The sequence below is a fragment of the Eriocheir sinensis genome, chromosome 26 (assembly GCF_024679095.1).
Source record: "Eriocheir sinensis breed Jianghai 21 chromosome 26, ASM2467909v1, whole genome shotgun sequence".
Taxonomy (NCBI): Eukaryota; Metazoa; Arthropoda; class Malacostraca; order Decapoda; family Varunidae; genus Eriocheir; species Eriocheir sinensis.
In genome coordinates, this window is record NC_066534.1 from 5528218 (window position 1) to 5551793 (window position 23576).

General features: G+C 45.4%; 1 protein-coding gene across 2 annotated transcripts in view; it reads left to right on the top strand.

The window, feature by feature from the left end:
• Positions 1-23576, top strand: part of LOC127003715 (steroid receptor RNA activator 1-like) — a 167452-nt gene extending 143876 nt beyond the window's left edge. The window contains exons 4-5 of one of the 2 annotated variants that reach the window (XM_050870659.1): positions 12711-12819; positions 22782-23576. In XM_050870659.1, the coding sequence (XP_050726616.1) occupies positions 12711-12819; positions 22782-23041 (369 nt within the window). In that variant the 3' untranslated portion in view covers positions 23042-23576. The remainder of the gene's footprint in view (positions 1-12710; positions 12820-22781) is intronic. The other variant, XM_050870660.1, reaches the window with a different exon arrangement.

Genomic DNA, 23576 nt, shown 5'->3' on the forward strand with positions numbered 1-23576 from the left:
TGGACGTTTCTGGGCATATTCCTCCATCTCATCCCCCCTCTGACTCCTTTATGCCTGTTATTAAGATTCTACATAATGTTTTCTTTGCCCTCTCTGGCCTCAACTCTCAGAAGGCTTATGGACCTGATGGAGTGCCTCCTATTCTCCTTAAAAACTGTGCTTCCGTGCTGACACCCTGCCTGGTCAAACTCTTTCGTCTCTGCCTATCAACATCTACCTTTCCTTCCTGCTGGATGTATGCCTTTGTACAGCCTGTGCCTAAGAAGGGTGACCGTTCCAATCCCTCAAACTACCGCCCTATAGGTTTTCATTCCTGTCTATCTAAAGCTTGTGAATCAATCATTAACCGGAAGATTCAAAAGCACCTTTCCACTTCTAACCTTCTATCTGATCGCCAGTATGGGTTCCGCAAGGGGCGTTCTACTGTCGATCTTCTTGCTCTCTTAACTGACTCCTGGTCATCCTCTCTAAGCCGTTTCGGTGAAATTTTCTCAGTTACGCTAGACATATCGAAAGCTTTCGATAGAGTCTGGCACAAGTCTTTGCTTTCTAAACTGCCCTCTTTTGGATTCTATCCCTCTCTCTGTTCCTTTATCTCCAGTTTCCTTTCCGGCCATTCTATCTCTGCGGTGGTAGACGGTCACTGTTCTTCCCCTAAACCTATCAACAGTGGTGTTCCACAGGGCTCTGTCCTATCACCCACTATCTTCCTGTTATTCATCAATGATCTTCTTTCTATAACAACCTGTCCTGTCCACTCATACGCCGACGACTCCACTCTGCATTATTCAACTTCTTTCAATAGAAGGCCATCCCAACAGGAAGTACACGACTCCAGACTGGAGGCTGCAGAACGCTTAACCTCAGACCTTACTATCATTTCCAATTGGGGTGGAAGGAACCTTGTGTCCTTCAGTGCCTCAGAAACTTAATTTCTCCACCTATCAGCTCGACACAGTCTTCCAAACACCTATCCCCTATTCTTCGACAACACTCAGCTGTCACCTTCTTCAACAATAAATATCCTCGGTCTATCCTTAAATCAAAATCTCAACTGGAAACTTCACATCTCCTCTCTTGCTAAATCATCTTCCTCGAGGTTGGGCGTTCTGTATTGTCTCCGCCAGTTCTTCTCCTCCGCGCAGTTGCTATCCATATACAGGGGCCTTGTCCGCCCTCATATGGAGTATGCATCTCGTGTGGGGGGGCTGCACTCACACACCTCTTCTGGACAGAGTGGAGTCTAAGGCTCTTCGTCTCATCAGCTCCTCCTCCTACTGATAATTTTCTACCTTTTTTTCTGAAGGGTTGAGTGAAGATCTGGACAGCATGTGGGTAATTTTCTGCCACTTGACGATAGTTGAAAATTATAAGTGTCAGTGTCCTCGGGATCACCACATCCACACGCTGACCACTCAGCCACCGCCTCCCCATATGACATGATTTATCACATATATGCTGTTGACAACTAGATTATGTGAAAATTACAAAGGTTGCTGATATAAAAAGAAGTATTGAGTCGTTGATGTTGGACATGAAGATCTGGATGGCGAAAAGCTAAAATTAAATGATTTTTAAACAGAAATAATTATTTTAGGGAACAAAAGGTGTGATGGTGCAGAAAGCACCTTCTTCATCAATGAGGGTGAATCACAGTTGCAGCCCATGAACTCTGTTCATAATCTAATTGCATCTTGAACTCTAGACTGGATTATAAAGAGCTCAAACACAATTGTCAAACACTATCTGCACATAAGAAACCTCATCATCATCATCATTTCATCGACGCCTGCTCCTAGGAGCTCCCACCAGGGGATGGCCACGGCAGAAGAGCTTCCAACTTTCTCTATCCAGACACTCCCTCCTTTCCTGCTCAAAACTTCTCAAAGATCTTTCCCCCCTCTCCCCACCACACTCTTGCACCCTATCCCTCCATTTCACTGGAGGTCGTCCTCTAGCATTCCCTCCCTCTATCTCACTCACATACACCCTTCTGGTCATCTTACTCTCCTCCATTCGCTCCATGTGGCCAAACCACTTTAAGGTCTGTCGCTTCACTTCTTCCACCACTCCACACTTCTTCCCTTCACCCAGGGGCGTCATTTGGGGGTCTGGGGGGGGGCAGTGGCCCCCCCCAAGACTCAAGTTGCCCCCCCCAAGCCTCAGTTTGCCCCCCCTACCAGCTATTGGTATCTATTGGTACAGGAGTATTTACAAAATTCGTGTTCGATATGAAGCTATTCTTGCAGTACTAAATTTTCTATCCGAGTCAAGCAATGAAACTTCTGTGGAAGCATCTGGCCTTAAGTCAAGAATGGAATCTTGGAGATTCATACTTTGTCTGTTTGTTGCAGAGAAATTGTTCATGCAAACAAATTGTCTGTCAGAGCAGCTTCAAGAGAAAGGTATATCTATTGTTAGGGCTGTAGATCTAATCACAACAACAAAGATAAATCTCGTAAATATGAGAACTGACAGAGAATATGAGAAGTTGTATGATGAGGCACAAGAGTTTGCTAGAAAACTTGGAATTGATGTACCAGGAGAAAGTGCCACTGTGGGATTAGCTAGCACCAAGAGAATACAACAAACATCAAACAGACTGAAAGAGTACCTCATAACCAGTACACTTGGGAAGCGACAAGGGCAATTGGCATCTTCTCAGCACATCACTCTAAAACAGCATTTGAAGACAGAGTTGTATTTGCCAGTAATGGATAAGTGCATTGCTGAATTTGACCGCAGGTTCAGCAATAACATAGATTTATTTCAGTCTCTCTCTGCATTTGACTGTCAATCGAAGCAGTTCCTTGATGAGGAAAAACTAACTCTGTTCGCAAAGCACTACAGTGCACACATTGATACAGTCCTTTTAGTTTCACAAGTTCATTCTGCAAAGGTGTTCTTAGGACAAAAGAAACCAGAAGACCTAATCGATGTGTACACTGCTCTTAAAACTTTACCAGTTGCCTTTTCTGAGTTGCTAGCTATCCTTAAAATTTTGCTAACCATTCCAGTCACTACTGCTAGTAACGAGAGGTTTTTTTCTGTGTTAAAACATGTAAAGAACTACCTGAGAACAAAAACTGGGGATGACCGGCTATCTTCCTTGTTGTTGATGGCCACAGAGAAACACATGGTCAAGTCTTTTGATCTGGAAGAACTAGTCGATGATTTTGCTCGCATGAGACACCGCCGGTACCCATTGGTGTGATTGTATATAGGACTGTAGTAAAAAAACCTTATTTTCGTTTTGTTATGGTACTCAAATTATCAACAGTATTACTTTTATTTCATTTTTCAGTATGATGAGTATACTCAAATTATCAACAGTATTACTTTTATTTAATTTTTCAGTATGGTGAGTATACTCAAATTATCAACAGTATTATTGCTCATACTTAATTATCTTGATGTTAATTTCATTACAGTAATGATGCAATTGTTTTTTAACTTTCAATAATGCCCGGCATTGGCAGCTTTATAAAATATATTTTCCTTAAAATTCAAATATAAGAAAAAGAAGGTCCTGTACTCATGTTTACCTTTCAAATGTACAATCATAAATACATGAAATTTCTCGGAAATATTATGTTTCTTAATCCTTGTCTGTCTGGTCTGTTTATATTCTTATATAGCTACCCGTGATGATAAGGTAAAAGAACAGTAGTGAGATTATATAATTTATGCTGAAAAACCGTGCTTATGTGGTTTAAAAAAAAAATATATATATATATATATATATATATATATATATATATATATATATATATATATATATATATATATATATATATATATATATATATAGAGAGAGAGAGAGAGAGAGAGAGAGAGAGAGAGAGAGAGAGAGAGAGAGAGAGAGAGAGAGAGAGAGAGAGAGAGAGAGAGAGAGAGAGAGAGAGAGAGAGAGAGAGAGAGAGAGAGAGAGAGAGAGAGAGAGAGAGAGAGAGAGAGAGAGAGAGAGAGAGAGAGAGAGAGAGAGAGAGAGAGAGAGAGAGAGAGAGAGAGAGAGAGAGAGAGAGAGAGAGAGAGAGAGAGAGAGAGAGAGAGAGAGAGAGAGAGAGAGAGAGAGAGAGAGAGAGAGAGAGAGAGAGAGAGAGAGAGAGAGAGAGAGAGAGAGAGAGAGAGAGAGAGAGAGAGAGAGAGAGAGAGAGAGAGAGAGAGAGAGAGAGAGAGAGAGAGAGAGAGAGAGAGAGAGAGAGAGAGAGAGAGAGAGAGAGAGAGAGAGAGAGAGAGAGAGAGAGAGAGAGAGAGAGAGAGAGAGAGAGAGAGAGAGAGAGAGAGAGAGAGAGAGAGAGAGAGAGAGAGAGAGAGAGAGAGAGAGAGAGAGAGAGAGAGAGAGAGAGAGAGAGAGAGAGAGAGAGAGAGAGAGAGAGAGAGAGAGAGAGAGAGAGAGAGAGAGAGAGAGAGAGAGAGAGAGAGAGAGAGAGAGAGAGAGAGAGAGAGAGAGAGAGAGAGAGAGAGAGAGAGAGAGAGAGAGAGAGAGAGAGAGAGAGAGAGAGAGAGAGAGAGAGAGAGAGAGAGAGAGAGAGAGAGAGAGAGAGAGAGAGAGAGAGAGAGAGAGAGAGAGAGAGAGAGAGAGAGAGAGAGAGAGAGAGAGCTGATGAAGCTCTTTGCTCACCAAACTGTCTCTGTCCCCCCCAAGAAAAATCTGAAATGACGCCCCTGCCTTCACCCCCGTGACACATTCCAAAATGCTCGCACACACGTTCATTACTCATTCCATCTGTTCTACTCACACCACAAGCACTCCTCAAATAACTCATTTCCACTGCCTTCACTCTAGACCTCTGACTTTCATTCCAGGTCCACGTTTCACTTGCATATGTGAGGGTTGGTACTATTATTGTATTTCTCAAATCCCTCTTTACTTCCATGCTCACACTTCTGCCATTCATGATTCGTCCCAAAGACCCTACCACCCTTCTTCCTTGCAATGGCCTTTCTCTTATCTCTCCCTCCATACCACCATGCTTACACATAACTGATCCAAGGTACTTAAACTCATTGACTTCCTCCATTTCTTCACCATTCAAAATTATTTTGCATTCTTTTTCACATTCAATTCCCACTCTATATGGGCATACAAAATCTACAACCTCACTTCTACTTTGCTCACAAACCATCACTTTACTTTTGTTGACATTTACATTTACTAAGAAACCTCAATTCAGTGAAATGGAAATAAATAGAGTTTGTCTCCTAATGTAGGTTGACTCATAGTTTTCTTGCAATGATTATTGAAATGCTGTACTGGTAGGTCCTCCAAATTATGAGGATGGCATGAAAAGTTTGTAGGCTGAGTGAAGCTAGGGTGATTAAATTCGACATGCATAAAGTTCAACTCTTCTTATCAGTGATGGTCAAAAGAAACTTTAAAACTGAGTAGTGGTGACTCCTCTTGAAAATGGACAAAATTTGACATAGTGGTGTTATCAAGTACCTGCAAAAAAAGGTTTTAACTCCCAATGGCATTCATGCTGACATAATTGCTACATTAGGGGATGATGCTCCAGCATTATCAACATTGCAAAAGTGGCCAGCTGAATTTATGAGGGGAAGGGAAAGCCTTGAAGATGACCCAAGGTCTGGATATCCTTCATCTGCCACCACCCAGGATTACATTAATTTGTTTAATTTAGTTTAATGTAATTAATTTAATTTGGCACTGTTTGAGGCAGATCCAGCTGGTTTCTTTCATTGTTTTCTAACCCAGGATTAGTTTTGAGTTCATCACTTTGAGTGAGAGACAAAGAGACAATCCATGCAGTGGAAACACCCCTCCTCAATGCTAAGGGCATTGTGTTCATTGACTATCTTCTAAAGGGCCAAACCACCAGTGGAGAGTAATATGCCAACTTGCTGAGGCATCTACAAGAGGCTGTCAAGACCAAATGCCCAGGAAAACTGAAGTAAGGGATCTTGTCTCATCAGGACAATGCTCCAGCACACAAGTCTGTGGTTGCAATGGCTGCTGAGCATGACTGTGGCTTTGAACTGGTTGATCATCCTCCCTATTCTCCTGATTTGGCACCATCACATCATCTGTTCCCCAACATGAAGAAAAGTTTGGCTAAAAAGCACTTTCATTGTGATGATGAGGTCATACATGTTGTTAACCCCTTCACTATGGCTGGGCGAAAACGGCGCCCCGCCCCGTATCCGGGCTGGCCGCGCGAGCCAAATTTCAAATGTCACTACTGATTATAACAAGTTTTAAGCCATAAACTCAACATAATCATCATGTATCATATATAAATATAGCAGAATTAAATGGTGCACATCAAGAAACATAAATTAGTTGATTATTTTGAGATGTATTCATAATTATACAGAGAAATTTTATGTGTAGATGACATGTGTCTGCTGAATTTTATTTCCTTATGTTAGTTGTGATAAAGAAATATATTTGTGGAGGGAAGTGGAGGAGAGGGAAGGTATTTGTGGAGGGAAGTGGAGGAGAGGGAAGGGAAGGACACAGATGTAAGATTTTTTTTTTTTTTTAAACAAGAGACAGCTCAAGGGCACAAAAAAAGAAAACAATAATAAAAAAGCCCGCTACTCGCTGCTCCTACAAAAAAGAATCAAAAGAGGTGGCTGAAAGAGAGGTCAATTTCGGGAGGAGAGGTGTCCTGATACCCTCCTCTTGAAAGAGTTCAAGTCGTAGGCAGGAGGAAATACAGATGAAGGAAGATTGTTCCAGAGTTTACCAGTGTGAGGGATGAAAGAGTGAAGATGCTGGTTAACTCTTGCATAAGGGGTTTGGACAGTATAGGGATGAGCATGAGTAGAAAGTCGTGTGCAGCGGGTCCGCGGGAGGTGGGGGAGGCATGCAGTTAGCAAGTTCAGAAGAGCAGTCAGCGTGGAAGTTGCGACAGAAGATAGAAAAAGAAGCAACATCGCGACGTAATTTAAGAGGTAGAAAACTATCAGTAGGAGGAGGAGAGCTGATGAGACGCAGAGCCTTAGACTCCACTCTGTCCAAAAGAGCTGTGTGAGTGCAGCCCCCCCACACGTGAGATGCATACTCCATACGAGGGTGGACAAGGCCCCTGTGTATGGATAGCAACTGCGCGGGGGAGAAGAACTGGCGGAGACGATACAGAACGCCCAACCTCGAGGAAGCTGATTTAGCGAGAGAGGTGTGAAGTTTCCAGTTGAGATTTTGAGTTAAGGATAGACCGAGGATGTTTAGTGTTGAAGAGGGTGACAGCTGAGTGTTGTCGAAGAATAGGGGATGGGTGTTTGAAAGATTGTGTCGAGTTGATAGGTGGAGAAATTGAGTTTTTGAGGCATTGAAGGACACATGGTTCCTGCAACCCCAATCGGAAATGATAGCAAGGTCTGAGGTTAAGCGTTCTGCAGCCTCCAGTCTGGAGTCATGTACTTCCTGTTGGAATGGCCTTCTGTTGAAAGAAGTTGAATAATGCAGAGTGGAGTCGTCAGTGTATGAGTGGACAGGACAGTTTGTTATGGAAAGAAGATCATTGATGAATAACAGGAAGAGAGTGGGTGATAGGACAGAGCCCTGTGGAACACCACTGTTGATAGGTTTAGGGGAAGAACAGTGACCGTCTACCACCGCAGAGATAGAACAGCCGGAAAGGAAACTGGAGATAAAGGAACAGAGAGAGGGATATAATCTGAAAGAGGGCAGTTTAGAAAGCAAAGACTTGTGACAGACTCTATCGAAGGCTTTCGATATGTCTAGCGCAACAGAGAAAGTTTCACCGAAATGGCTAAGAGAGGATGACCAAGAGTCAGTTAAGAGAGCAAGAAGATCGCCAGTAGAACACCCTTTGCGGAACCCATACTGGCGATCAGATAGAAGGTTAGAAGTGGAAAGGTGCTTTTGAATCTTCCGGTTAAGGATTGATTCAAAAGCTTTAGATAGACAGGAAAGTAAAGCTATAGGGCGGTAGTTTGAGGGATTGGAACAGTCACCCTTCTTAGGCACAGGCTGTACAAAGGCATACTTCCAACAGGAAGGAAAGGTAGATGTTGATAGGCAGAGACAAAAGAGTTTGACCAGGCAGGGTGTCAGCACGGATGCACAGTTTTTAAGGAGAATAGGAGGCACTCCATCAGGTCCAAAAGCCTTCTGATTCACCGGCAATATGCACAGATCTCACGGAATAAAACGCTAAAAGGCCGTCCTCCTGGAGGTGGGTCGTGTGTGTGTGTGTGTGTGTGTGTGTGTGTAATTCACCTCTCCAGGAACGTAACCCTCGTGTTAATCGAGAGGTGAGTGTATATATGTGTGTGTGTGTGTATATATGTATATATATTATATATATATATATATATATATATATATATATATATATCTATATATATATATATATATATATATATATATATATATATATACAGTCACCCCCCGCCGTTCGCGGTCTCACCCAACGCGGTTTCAAGTATTCGCGATCAACTAATTGTGACCCCCCTGCTTATACGCGGCCCCAGTTTCATGTATACGCGGATGCATTGACGCTAAATAGGAAGGCAGAGAGGAGGAGGAGGAGGGGAGAGGAGGGAGAGAGGAGGGAGGAAGAGGAGGGAGGAGGAGGCAGAGAGGGGGGGAGGAGAGGAGGGAGGCAGAGAGGAGGGGAAGGGAGAGAGGAGGAGGAGGCAGAGAGGAGGAGGGAGGGAAGGCAGAGGGAGGAGGAGGAGGGAGAGAGGAGGGAGGAAGGGAGAGGAGGGAGGAGGAGAGGAGGCAGAGGAGGGGAAGGAGAGAGGAGGGAGGAGGCAGAGAGGAGGGGGGAAGGAGGAGAGGAGGGAGGGAGGCAGAGGAGGAGAGGAGAGGAGGGGGGAAGGGAGAGAGGAGGGAGGAAGGCAGAGAGGAGGGAGGGAGGGAGGCAGAGAGGAGGGGGGAAGGGAGAGAGGAGGGAGGCGGGGCAATGGACGTTAAGGCAGTGTCACACTAGCACTTTTTCCGTCGATTAATGCGATTTCCGTCGATTTTTCATCGTTCCGCATGAACTTATCGCATGAATTTGTCAGACGATCAGGATCGTTTCCGCCTGCAAATTTCCGCCTTTGTTTACATTTCCAAGACCAAGACCGAGACTTTCCGCGTGGCTTCAACCTGTCTCAAACGCTCTCCTGCAGTGACAGCCTTCCTCATCCTGGTGTCACTTCTGGCAATGAGAGGTGTCACTAACTCCAGAAGTCTGTGGTACTGGCTCTTGTCCAACCTGATCCAATTCTTCAGAGTCTCATGATCCTCTAAACTCAGCTCTTTTAACAGCCTGTGGTACACACTTTCTCTTTCCCGACGAGCCAACCATGAGCGCATCCATGCACGCTTTTTGGCTTGTTTAGCTCGTCTAAGTCTCACAATACACAGTATTAGGTTCAGAGCAGCGTATCTTTGCCGCAGCGTGGACTCCATGTTTGTTTACATTCCCATGGTCTGTGCCGACGGAAAGTTTCAGACGAAACACCGTTTGTGTGTGACAGGCCGCAGCCAAGATATCGACGATTTTCAGAAAAACGACGGAAAAAGTTGACGGAAAAAGTGCTAGTGTGACACCGCCTTTAGGTTGCTCCTGAGTGACGTCACGGTTAGACTGTGACGTCATGCTTTCCTATTGGCCAGCAGCTCACTCAGGGACGACTGCTATTGGTCGAGATTTTCTCATAGCAACATTATCCTAAAAAAAAAAATTCACGCGCCGCCACACTGCAGTGTTGCCAGATTGGGCTACTTATCGCAAATTGGGCTACTTTTGGGAACGAAAAAAACATGTTTTATATGACGTGTCAGAGGTGACTTCCCCAAATGCATATTTTCCCATAGGGTTATAGTCCCGCCGTTCGCGGTTTCGCGCATCGCGCCGAAGTCCGGGAACGAAATACCCGCGAACGGCGGGGGATGACTGTATATATATATATATTTATATTACAAGGATAGTGTGAAATCAGTCATTTCATGAAATCCCTAGTGATTTGTGAAATGGATTTTTCATTTTGCTATGTTATGGAACCCTACGTAACTATCCTACCCTACCTAAACTAACCTAACCTAACCTAACCTAACCTACCTTAACCTACCCAAACTAACCAAACCTTACTTATCATAACCTTATTAAAATAACATAACATTGAATAATTTTGTGAGTAAGGTTAGGTTAGTTAGTATTAGTTTAGGGTAGGGTGAGAGTTAGAATGGTAGGATAGGTTACGTTAGGTTCCATAACTTAGCAAAATGAAAAATCCATTTCACAAATTCACTAGGGATTTCATGAAATGACTGATTTCACACTTTCCCTGTAACATATATATATATATATATATATATATATATATATATATATATATATATATATATATATATATATATATATATATATATATATATAGCTAAAATAACAAACACTATGGTGACTCACAAGACAGTAGATGACTGGCCTGATGGACTTCAATATCAAGAGTTCCAAGGCAGGATGAGACAGTGTGTTGAGTAGCAGGAGCTCCAAGGCAGGATGAGACAGTGTGTTGAGTAGCAGGAGTTCCAAGGCAGGATGAGACAGTGTGTTGAGTAGCAGGAGTTCCAAGGCAGGATGAGACAGTGTGTTGAGTAGCAGGAGTTCCAAGGCAGGATGAGACAGTGTGTTGAGTAGCAGGAGTTCCAAGGCAGGATGAGACAGTGTGTTGAGTAGCAGGAGTTCCAAGGCAGGATGAGACAGTGTGTTGAGTAGCAGGAGTTCCAAGGCAGGATGAGACAGTGTGTTGAGTAGCAGGAGCTCCAAGGCAGGATGAGACAGTGTGTTGAGTAGCAGGAGTTCCAAGGCAGGATGAGACAGTGTGTTGAGTAGCAGGAGTTCCAAGGCAGGATGAGACAGTGTGTTGAGTAGCAGGAGTTCCAAGGCAGGATGAGACAGTGTGTTGAGTAGCAGGAGCTCCAAGGCAGGATGAGACAGTGTGTTGAGTAGCAGGAGTTCCAAGGCAGGATGAGACAGTGTGTTGAGTAGCAGGAGCTCCAAGGCAGGATGAGACAGTGTGTTGAGTAGCAGGAGTTCCAAGGCAGGATGAGACAGTGTGTTGAGTAGCAGGAGTTCCAAGGCAGGATGAGACAGTGTGTTGAGTAGCAGGAGTTCCAAGGCAGGATGAGACAGTGTGTTGAGTAGCAGGAGCTCCAAGGCAGGATGAGACAGTGTGTTGAGTAGCAGGAGTTCCAAGGCAGGATGAGACAGTGTGTTGAGTAGCAGAGTTCCAAGGCAGGATGAGACAGTGTGTTGAGTAGCAGGAGTTCCAAGGCAGGATGAGACAGTGTGTTGAGTAGCAGGAGTTCCAAGGCAGGATGAGACAGTGTGTTGAGTAGCAGGAGTTCCAAGGCAGGATGAGACAGTGTGTTGAGTAGCAGGAGTTCCAAGGCAGGATGAGACAGTGTGTTGAGTAGCAGGAGCTCCAAGGCAGGATGAGACAGTGTGTTGAGTAGCAGGAGTTCCAAGGCAGGATGAGACAGTGTGTTGAGTAGCAGGAGTTCCAAGGCAGGATGAGACAGTGTGTTGAGTAGCAGGAGTTCCAAGGCAGGATGAGACAGTGTGTTGAGTAGCAGGAGTTCCAAGGCAGGATGAGACAGTGTGTTGAGTAGCAGGAGTTCCAAGGCAGGATGAGACAGTGTGTTGAGTAGCAGGAGTTCCAAGGCAGGATGAGACAGTGTGTTGAGTAGCAGGAGTTCCAAGGCAGGATGAGACAGTGTGTTGAGTAGCAGGAGTTCCAAGGCAGGATGAGACAGTGTGTTGAGTAGCAGGAGTTCCAAGGCAGGATGAGACAGTGTGTTGAGTAGCAGGAGCTCCAAGGCAGGATGAGACAGTGTGTTGAGTAGCAGGAGTTCCAAGGCAGGATGAGACAGTGTGTTGAGTAGCAGGAGTTCCAAGGCAGGATGAGACAGTGTGTTGAGTAGCAGGAGTTCCAAGGCAGGATGAGACAGTGTGTTGAGTAGCAGGAGTTCCAAGGCAGGATGAGACAGTGTGTTGAGTAGCAGGAGTTCCAAGGCAGGATGAGACAGTGTGTTGAGTAGCAGGAGTTCCAAGGCAGGATGAGACAGTGTGTTGAGTAGCAGGAGTTCCAAGGCAGGATGAGACAGTGTGTTGAGTAGCAGGAGTTCCAAGGCAGGATGAGACAGTGTGTTGAGTAGCAGGAGTTCCAAGGCAGGATGAGACAGTGTGTTGAGTAGCAGGAGTTCCAAGGCAGGATGAGACGCTTAGTGTGTCTATTGTACTGCCTGTCATACCTCACATCTTGCCACTTACCAGACCAATACCCTCTTTATCTGAACTATCACTTTCAATACTTTCACTCTGAGCCTCAAGCTCAGTTACAGCAACAGTCATTCAACAGTGTGGGTGGCAGACAACAGTGTGTCATCACAGTGTGCAGGAGGGTAGAAGAAAAGCATTGGTTGCAGGCCTCATCCTCTGCCCTGTGTATTATGGAGCTGATTTGTGTATTTGGTATTTGTAGGTTAGATTTTCAGGTTTTCTCATACTAGGTGTTCTGTGCACTAGGATTGCACATATTAGGGGTGCCTGCTGAATTAGGATACCTCTGAAATTTTGATTGGTGTGTAAATGCTTGTTTTTCCTGTATGACAATGTTTTCCTATCTTGTTCCTTCCCAAATCAGGATCACTTAATCCCCATTTATTGAGTTTGCATTTTTATTAAAGGACTGTTGTGCTCAAAATCAAGTTTTTTTTACAGGAGAGTACCCATGAGGAGATAAGAAAAAGGCTGAATGTTATGGCAGAGATGTGGCAGAAGGATCAGCTTAGCCTAGAAGTCCAGAAGCGCATGGTTGCACTCAGTGAAGGTGTGTGTAGAGCTTATTATAGTATCTAAATTAATGTATCTGTTGTATACTATGGCTTGCAATAGCATTTTTCCCTAGGGGTGCTAAACCCCTAAGCAATTTGCAAGGGGGTTGCAAGCTAAAACTTGAGGGTCCCAAGGGTCCCATATATAATTTTGAAGGTCTAACCCATTGACTTTTAATGCCCTAATTTCTTTGGGATGTTCAACCCTTCACAAATCATTAAATGACTGACTTTTCAATGGCTGTTGCACCCGCCGCTGCCCGCAGCCGCAGCCGCAAAACAACTCACAGAGGGATTCAACATACATACTGCCTATTCATTTCACTCACCGCTCACACTCGGAAGTGGACACATTAATTGAACAAAACCAGGTAAATTAATGTTTTCCTGCTGTGTATTCCCCCCGTACGCATGCGTGGTGGACAGCAACGCGACTTGTTTTTGCAAGGAGGTATTTCTCGCAACACAGGCCCACGAATTGGACCACACACGCCGCCGCCATGTCCCGTCCCGCGCTTCATTTTTCCGCCACCCCAAACCGCGAGCCAAATAAATTTGACCAAACCTAACTTAACCAAACCTACCTAATGGGAGGGGAGAGGGGGGCTTCACCCTCCTCGACCTCCTTAAGGGAGGCAATGCAAGCAGTTTTGATGAAAAATATCACTTTTGTGATATTGTTATTATTTTAGGGTTTTGACGTTTCTAAAGCCGGTGTCACACCGGGCACCGGACACCGGGTATTTGTCCATTGAGATTTTGTGGTTCGTTAAATCGAGGGCCGAGTGTATGTACATGATATTACAATAAAACCCCGATTATCCGAAAGCAGATTATCCGAAAAACCGGATTATCCGAAATTGATCTGGATAATGCAATTAAAATTTTTTTTTTCTATACTAAAACATTATAAAACATCAAAAATAAATAAAAGTAACTACATATGTACTATATTAACACATTTAAAATTGATAAGAACAGTTAAAATGAATATGCTTTCTAATACGTATTGCCGAAAAAGCTTGTAACGAATAGATCAATGTATTAGACAAAAAACATTAAACAAACTCTCAACAACACCACGTCCGCACCTTCGCCCCAGCAAGGACGTAGGTGCGGCGAACGAACAAACTACTGCACGACTACTCTCACACCGTACTCTCAAGACAACGACACAAACACGACTCCCCTCTCCACTCCATGCCACATTCCCCTTCCAACATACGAAGGCGCGATAATATGAGTCATCATACTGTGTCTCCACCTGCACGATGCATCAAGGTCACACTTGCAAGCTTGCACAACCATTCACAATCGCACTCTGCAACATTCACAATTCAGATCTGCAACGCTCACAAGTATCAACATACACTGGTCCAGACAAGGAGACACACAGACAAACATACAATAAAACATTTACATCACATGTTTTAAGCGTACTACTTTGTTTAGCGTAGCGTGTGTTTGTTTGGTTTCATTGTTTACATCGTCAGTCGGCGGCGATCAAAATGGCGGCCATAAATCCGGATTATCCGAAAAATCGGCTTATCCGAAAGAGGCTTCCCCCCTTCCATTTCGGATAATCGGGGTTTTACTGTATATACATTAGTGCCTTACAGAGTTTCCATCTCTCTCTATCCAGACACTCCCTCCTTGCCTGCTCAAAGTTTCTCAAGGATCTTTCACCCCTCTCCCTGACATACTCCTGCATCCTATCTCTCCATTTCACTGGAGGTCATCCTCTAACATTCCCTCCCTCTATCTCACTCACATACACCCTCCTGGTCATCTTACTCTCCTCCATTCTCTCCATGTGGCCAAACCACTTTAAAATCTGTCGCTTCACTCCTTCCACCACTCCACACTTCTTCCCTTCACCCCTGTGACACATTCCAAAATGCTCGTACACACTTTCATTACTCATTCCATCCATTCTACTCACACCACAAGCACTCATCAAATAACTCATTTCCACTGCCTGCACTCTAGACCTCTGACTTTCATTCCAGGCCCATGTTTCGCTTGCCTATGTGAGGGTTGGTACTATTACTATATTTCTCAAGTCCCTCTTTACTTCCATGCTCACACTTCTGTGAGAAAAAGGTACTGTTTTGTATATAATGTCAATGTTAATGTGAACTGGGTGGGAAAAATGCCTTTTCTTTTCTGAATTCTCAATATGTAGGCGGTGGCTGAGTGGTAGTGTGCTGGGCCCACATTCACTGCGTGATGGACGACGCGGTTTCAAATCCCCACGCTACCACCTCGGATTTTTCAGTCACTGCCGAGTGGCTTAAAACTACCCACATGCTGTCTGAAGGCCACCCATCAACCCGGACTCTAGAGGAAACCGTCCAAGTGAATCAAGAAGGAGTTCCGGGGGGCAGCATGAGCCAAGAGAAGATGGCGCCACTATAAACACTTGCCTGCGCCATGATGGGCTGGGACCGACTACCATCCAGGCCTCTCAAGCGAGCCTACTGGCGCTATAGGCGTACATGCACGTAAAAAAAAAAAAAAAAAAAAAAAAAAAATGTATACACTTGACCCTCGATTTTCTGGACTAATAAGGGAAGCACCTGTTTAGAATCACAAAAGTCTGGGAATCAAGAATCACTACAATCTGGGGGCCACGGCCCACTCTCAGACATTTACCATACTTAGTCCAGCAATTGCCAATATTCAGTACCTACCTGCCTTGGACTTTACCTGCACTTTGTCAAGCACATTTATGTCATACATATAAGAAAGATTAACTAAAATAAGTTACTGTGGAACCTCGGTTCATGAACTTATTTCGTTCTTGAAGGCCATTCTTCACCCGAAATGCTAAACCGAAGCTATTTTTCCCATAGGAATCAATGTATAATGGATTAATCCCTTCCTGGACCCCAGATGATTGCTTATTTAAACTTTTACAACAGTACTTTGTGCACAAATTCATTACACAAAACCAGTGGAAATCATTAAATCTAAAACAAAAAAGAATTCAATACTAAACAGATGAAATATAGACGAAAACTTAATTAAATTTTACCAAACTTGTACAGAGGAAAGTTGACGCAATAGGTGGTGTCACACTATAGTCTATCGAATCTAACTTGAGCCTTTAGGTACGGCTCCCCTGAGCCGCACTAATGCCACATCACCCCCATCACTCTCCTCAGAGGAGCTCGCTACCCCCCCCCCCCCTCTCTTATTTACGTTATATTTAATATCTTTTGCTTGGCTGTGCAGGACACGAGAGTGAGACCTATGTGAGTCTTCCATGATGGCAGAAGGGTGAATGGTGCGGCACCATCGCATGAGCCACGTTGCCAAGTGAAATGGAAGGTTTACAGAGTCATTGTCTTTCCCTCAAATCCCAAGCCCTTCATAACACCTTGCTGTCGTATTATGAATATATATATTCCATAAATAGATAACATACAGACTAACAGTGAGACAGATCGCCATGCGCAGGTCATCGCTAGATGTGTAAACAATGGGTGGTAACCCAGGCCAAGCCACAGGGCTCAAGAGTCGATGGACTATAGCTGTTTCCCTCCAACCCTTGGGGCTACCGGCAACCACAGTTGCCCGTACGCCCAACCGTTGGTTCCATCTGTACGAATGAAAAACAGTTGTGAGTACGAGCAACCGCGCTGCTGTATGTAAACAAACAGACAACAGCAGTTGCTGAAGAGTGAGGAGCAGTGGAAGATGGCCCACCAAGAGACTCATAAAGTTGACTGGCAGAGCTGCTTTGTTTACTATTTAATTGACACGATAAGAGAACACCCTGTGCTGTGGGACCACAGCTCAAAATATCTTTGTTTTCTCCATCCACTGAAAATTGCAAGACTTCCGATATTCAAAGCAGAGTTCTCTGACGAGGTTTGGGAAAACACTCCTGTCATCCCGTCTCTGAAGCCATGATTGTGCCCACATCCCCTTCTTCCTTCTATTTAACTGCAGCAACAAGTCCATAACTTGAGTAGTGGCAGCACAGTCCACAACAGCAGATGCTGCAATGTCGATACAGCGCGACTGCTTTGTTTATGTTGTAGATACGTGCAACCGATCTTGGCCATGTGTGACGCACACCAGTACCAGACTGCTTGGTACCGGTACCAGCACTAACCCTCATCAGTCTTCACACCTGCTTCAGTTGCTCAGTCCCTTAGTTCCCTCTCACATGAGTGAGAACCTGAGAGGATATATTGGTAATTTAGATATTTTTTTCTCTCTCTCTCTCTCTCTCTCTCTCTCTCTCTCTCTCTCTCTCTCTCTCTCTCTCTCTCTCTCTCTCTCTCTCTCTCTCTCTCTCTCTCTCTCTCTCTCTCTCTCTCTGAAAACATGTTTAGTACATTAGTACATGGCAGTTTTTTTTTCTGAAGCTAAAGTTCCCCCATCCAGTGGGGAGCTATTTGAAAGCCTCTGCCAAGAATACATTTCTATTTTATACAAGTTTTTACAATTATTTATAAGTGTTTACATTTACGCTTTTACGGTGGGTGTAGGTGTAGCCACCTGTGGGACGCAACCTTCATCTGCTGAGTGGACAGTTGTGTCACATCCACATCAGCAGTGAAGTTGTTCCACCACACCACCGCTGCGATGGAGAAGACACAGTGGGTGCTTGGCACTTCCAGGAGGGAGGTGTTGCTCAGCACCGTTCTCGTGCTGCGCTCAGGCCTCCTCCAGGTAGCCCTCAGGTCCATCTGGTGGGGCACTTGGCCCACTTGTGCCTTGTGTAGCACCATCAGGGCAGCGACTCGGCGGCGGTGCTCCAGGCTGTCCAGCTGGTTCGTGGCTGCTCCTGCCTGTCCCTCGTGTGGTTGTTGTTGTTGTTGTTGTTGTTGTTGTTGTTGTTGCTACTGTTGTCACCGTCGTTGTCCCTTCCACTGGCTCGGTCGGTGGTGCTGGGTGCCGCTGATGAGGCGTTCTGCCCTCCTCTGCACCTTGTCCAGCAGGTTGAGGTGGCAGCGGGCACTGGCCATCCAGGTGAGCGGTGCATACTCCAGCACTGGACGGACTTGTGCCTTGTAGAGGATGTTCAGGCTTTCAGCGTCAAAGAGATTCTTCATGCAGCGCAGGAGGGCTTATGCACCACCCTTTCAAGGTGACGGTCGAAGCGCATCTGAGAGTCCGCCTCCACGCCCAGGATGTCGACGCTGGTCTGCAGAGGTTTGATGTCGTTCCTGAATCACAGCCTGCCGTGGAGTTGCCTCGCCTCCTCCCGAGAGCGTGATATTACCATGGCCTGGGTTTTGTCAGGGGCAAACCTGACTTGCCACCTCTTTCCCCAGGCCAACTGTCTGTTGACGGACTCTATCATGTTCTGGGCTTCCTCCCTCTTGTATGTTCTGGAGAGGGTGCAGTCGTCGGCATAGGCGTTTGCTGCTGGGATGGTTTGCAGGAGGTTGTTGAAGTATATGTTCCACAAAATAGGTCCAAGGACGGCCCCCTGTGGAACGGAGGCCTCCACCGGGAAGCTGGTCGAGGTGCTTCCGTTGACTGCTATGCGGAGGCTCCTCCCTGACAGGTAGTTAGAAAGCAGGTGCAGCAGGTCCCCCGTGAGGCCTAGTTGCTGCAGCTTCACTCTCAGACCGCAGTGCCAAACGAAGTCAAACGCGCCCGCTTTGTTGAGGGCAATCACGAGAGAGGGGTGGCCATCATCAAGGGCGTCATGCCAGGACTTTGAGAGGAGGAGGAGGAGGAGGAGGTTGGAGGTAGAGTGGCCCTTCCGAAAGCCAAACTGCTTTGGTGACTGCAGGGGGTTCTCCTCAAGGAAGGCTGTCAGTTGCTCCCCGATGATCCTCTCAAATATCTTTCTTATGATTGGGAGGAGTGATATTGGCCTGTAATTACCTGGCTCAGACCTGGATTTTTTCTTGTGTACGGGTGTGACTCTGGCCTCCTTCCACTGTGCAGGCCACACCTTGGTCTTCAGGCATTGCTGGAAGATCTGGGCGAGGGGGCTGGTGAGCTCATCGGAGCATTGCCACAATAGGTGTGGACTCACGCTGTCAGGGCCTGGCGCCTTCCTGGTGTTGACGCCCCCCAGATGTCTCCTGACAGCGTCCTCAGATACTTGCACACTCTCTAGTCTTGAGGCGATGAATTGGGGGAGGGTGGGGGGCTGCATGTCTGGTTCCTGGGTTGTCATCTTTTGACTGTAATGACAGGCCAGCAGGTCAGCCTTTTCCTGGCTGGTGATGGCCAGGTCTCCGTCAGGTTTCCTCAGGGGCGGGATACGTTCTTGGGGGGTAAGGCCTTGTTGTTCCTTCACCAGCCCCCACCACTGTTTCGGGTCGGTTTGGTTTGAGGACAGCTTTCTCCTCCTGTCGGCATCCCACCTTGTGTTTGCCCACTTTGCTGTCCTCATCATATTTTTGCAGGCTTGTCTGTGTTGGACCTTATTATCTAGTGTGGAGTGTCTTTTGTAATGTGTCCAGGCCTTGTGTTTCCTTTCAGCTGCAACACGGCACCTGTACCTGAACCAGGGCTGGTCTTTTGGGCTGGTTGAGTAGGTGTGGTGGGGGACGTGTTGCTGCTGGACGGTGTTGAGGACAGTGGTGAGGGCGGAGACGTCATGCTGTGGGTCACCGTTTAGGACTGTGGCCCATTCAGTCACTGCCAGGGCCTGCCTTGCAGCCATACAATCCGCGTAGTCCCATAGCCAGATGACTCGCTGGTGTTCCTCTTCACACACTGGAGCCAGGCTGATGGTGGTGAGTATGGCATTGTGGTTGGAACTGCCCACATGGTCTAATGGGCAGCACAGCACACAGTCACTTGGCAGGTCTGTGAGCACAGGGTCTAGGGAGCCTCCATGTTGGTGTGTCGGGAAGTAGACATGGTTATACAATCCATGCACCGCTGTGAGCTCGGTGAAGGCCCTCCCTACCAGATGTTGATTTAGGTCGCCCACAACCATCGCGTACTGACAGCTGTGGGCAGCCATAATGTCATATGTGAGGTAGATGAGGGAGGCGCTGCCTTGCCACTGTGGTCGGTACATGGCGCAGAGTAACAGAGCGCTCCTGTCCTCGAGAATGATGCGGAGGAACATCATCTCCATATCCAGGGGAGTATCTGTGGTGAGGGCATCCACCTGCAGGCCATTTCAGTGGCAAACCCTGTCCTGTGTGGCGGTCTCGTCTGGCCCAGTGCGAGTACCCGGGGATCTTATCACAGGTGGTGGCGTACGTGTCGTCCAGGAAGGTCTCCACTGTCACCACTATGTCGATGTGGTGCTTGAGGACGAAGGTGTGTGTCAGCTCCCTGATGTTGGTCCTAAAGCCTTGTACGTTAGCGAACAGAATCTTGAGGCCGCTGGTGTCTGCATTGCCTTATTGGAACAGTGGTAGGGGAGAGTGCGGGGGGTGAGGCCAGGATGGGTGGGATAGGGCATGCACCGCTTGCTGTGAAAAGGAAATGTGCCACCAGCACACCAACAGAGCGGGAGATCAGCAGTTGTTTAGTGTCTAACTTCACTCTGCCTCCACACGCAGAATGTCGCACGCCATGATGGTTGCGGCGAGTGACATGTTGCCATAAATAAGTCTGTGTTTTCAATATGTGAAGCTTTATTTGCACTCTGATCACACTATCGTGTTCACGAGAGATTTTTCTACGTAACGTAATGATATATTTCTGCAGTCAATGAACAGCTGTTGAAAACAGCGAGCATAAGTAAAACCTGTTAAAACATTTTATTAGCATCTTCACAGTTCAACTCATTGTAATACCATTTTCTTTTTTTTGTCGAGTTTTTACAATACATTTTGATTCTACAGTCACTGCTGAGTCTGATGGTGTCAACCAAAACTGTCTGTCTCGTATATGAGGTGAGCTATGGCATAATTATAATAAAGAAACATGTCTCACTCGAGCATGCAAGATGTGGTCCAACATGAGTGTCTGCGAGAGAGCGGTGCAGCCAATCAGCTGCAACCTTACCAACCTGCCTAGGCGCCAGGAATCTAGCTTAAGTGAACAAGGTATAGTGGTATCAACCAAAGTGGTACCTTGGCAGCACTAAAGGCGGCGTCACACAGGGCAAATTTCTCCCAACATGTTGCTTGTTTTCGTTTGTGATATCACCAAACAACAATGTTGGGCATGACACTGTACTGACCCTGAACTGTTGTGTTGACGCCACGCTACAACAACAACAAACACCACGCCAGCATCTCTCCAGCCACTTTACCATGAACCGGAAGGATATTGAGGTTTTAAAAGATTGTGCTGCTGCATTACACATAATGAAGCATGTGCTACGACTGCAGAAGTGTCAGAAGAGGCAGTGTTCCCCATCTCAACAATTTGTTTACCTCACGCCAGGCACAGACTCTGCCCAGCATACCATCACAGTCAGTTGAATGTTATAAATAACTGTACACAGCGGACAAATAAATCAAACACATACTTGCACATGTACGTTGGTTTTTGGAGTCTTACAGTTGACAATTTGAGTAAATATGTATGATGATTGATTTTCAATTTACATTTACAGCTTATAGCACGAATGTCATTTGACCCCGATTTCTCTCAACCAACCAACCAACCAACCATTGTCCATCCTTCCCAATCTGCCAAATCTTCATTTTGCCCAACCGCCAACAAAATCGAGCAACATGGGAGAAATTTGCCCTGTGTGACGCCGCCTTAATGGTACTGGTACCCAGTGCTGGTACCACTTGTGCCACCAAGGAACTGGTACTGCTTAAGTTCTGAATTCAGGGAGTAGGTGGCCACCCTTCTCACACAATGTCTCCTCAGGCCATCTTGACACAATTTGCCCACTCATTCCTCCCAACCAATGGGAATTGCTGTAAGCACTACCAATGCTCATGTTGTTAGTCGCTACTCTATCAGTTTATTGGCTTACAGTCTGCTATACAAGCACTGATAGATCAAGCAGATGCCAGTTAGCTAGCAAAGTGGTGTCCACAACAACACCCCCTCACAATATTCCTGCAGCAGCCCCAACAGGTGACTGTTTACTGGAAACAGCAATCATAGTTGAATGAAACATTCACAGAAGGGAAGAAGGTGCAACAGATGTGACAATGGCCACTTGTGTGACTGACGTGCCTTGTGTTTACAGTGTCATCCCACCAACACAACCCCCGGCGCAGCGATTTGGTGGGGTGTTTGGCCAACGCTGCCATCTAGGCAAAACTCGGTAGCCCAATTTTGTAATGCTGCACAATGAAGCGCAGCTAAAGGGTCAACCAAACGCAGGGCTGGGGTGTGGTGAACCCTTGAGGACTGCGCTGGGTTTTGGGGTGGGGGTGGGAGGCAGGAAGGCTGCTCTATCTGCAGCAAGACATTTGAATATTTTATTTATTTGTTTAATGTAAATTTCAACCTACCACCAATTTGCAACCTACCACCAATTTGACTTACGACCAGTCTATCGGTCTCGAGCCCCACTGTAACGAGCCCACCAGTACAAGTTTTGCCAGAAAGTGGTATTCTACTGCATGTTTCCCATTGAGCTGAGGTATGAAAATACAATCCCATTAAATTAGAGTATCAGTTTTAGTTATGACTTCAATTTTTATTCCTCACTTAAATTTTTCAGGGTAGCTTTTCCATAGTAACTCAAATTGTCACACCTTAATAATTTTCCTTTGTCTGGATCCTTCATCCATTCACTCGAATCTGTAAAAGGTTTAGGCTTTGTTGATAGAAAAAGTCATGCTCTTATTTATAGAGTCAGGAGTGGAAGCAGAATATCAATCCCAATGTATATTTAAAGTTGCATGAAAGAAAATCTCTAGGAATTAACAAGTTGTCCAAAATAAACAAGAACTCAGGAGATATAAAGTTTGATCAGTGACTTATTCAGCTCTGGTGTCTGGAAGCAGAGTCTGTAGGGAAGAAGAATGGTTTATACTCAGATGCATGTATACTCACACTGCTAACGATATTGTAGAACAATAAAGCACTGATTTACTTTCAGCTCTCTCCCAACAAGACCACAAAAAGGCTTGGGCATTACATCAAGGCCTCATTGTGGACTACACCACAACATGTTCACCCTGGATGGTAGGTGTTAAGACACTCATTTCAGAGTCACTCGCCTATTCAGAGGACAAATTAAAGGAAGATGAATTGCCAGACAGTAGCACCAAGAATTTGGAGGTAAAACCAAATGCAGATTTGGATGAGAAAAGAGAAGAATTTTCTAGTTCTGTCAGCAGTGTGGCCATGGAGAAATGACACCTGAAAGGCAGGGTAAAGGAAATCACAGGTGTTACTGCCCAACTGTATTAGGAGAGGGACTGCAGACCAAAGAGCAGAATGAAATTGTGGCACTTTTTTGTAATTATTATTTTTAGGTGATGTGACTTGGTAGGTAGATGCATGGGTCTTGTGGCTTTTTTTTATGGTATTAAATGAGTTAGTTTTGTATGTTGGGAGTAGTGTTTTCCTAAGAATTTTCTACTTTGCAACACAGAGTAACTTGTAAAGCATCATTTGAATTTCAAGTTAATGACTACAGAAACAAGTTTTGTAATACATGACCTGTATGCTTGTTTCCAGACACACATGTACAGAAAGGCTCATATCCAAGGCAAAAAAGTTTACCTGTCCATTTTGAATCATAAAATTCAAATATTACATCACAATTCTTAAATACTGAAATATCAAATTCGTAAAAAATCACTGGCATTGTATTTTGTTAGTAGCGTAAATAATACTGCAGATAGTTTCTCAGTTTTATGGGTTGAAAATTCCTAAAGTTAATATATAT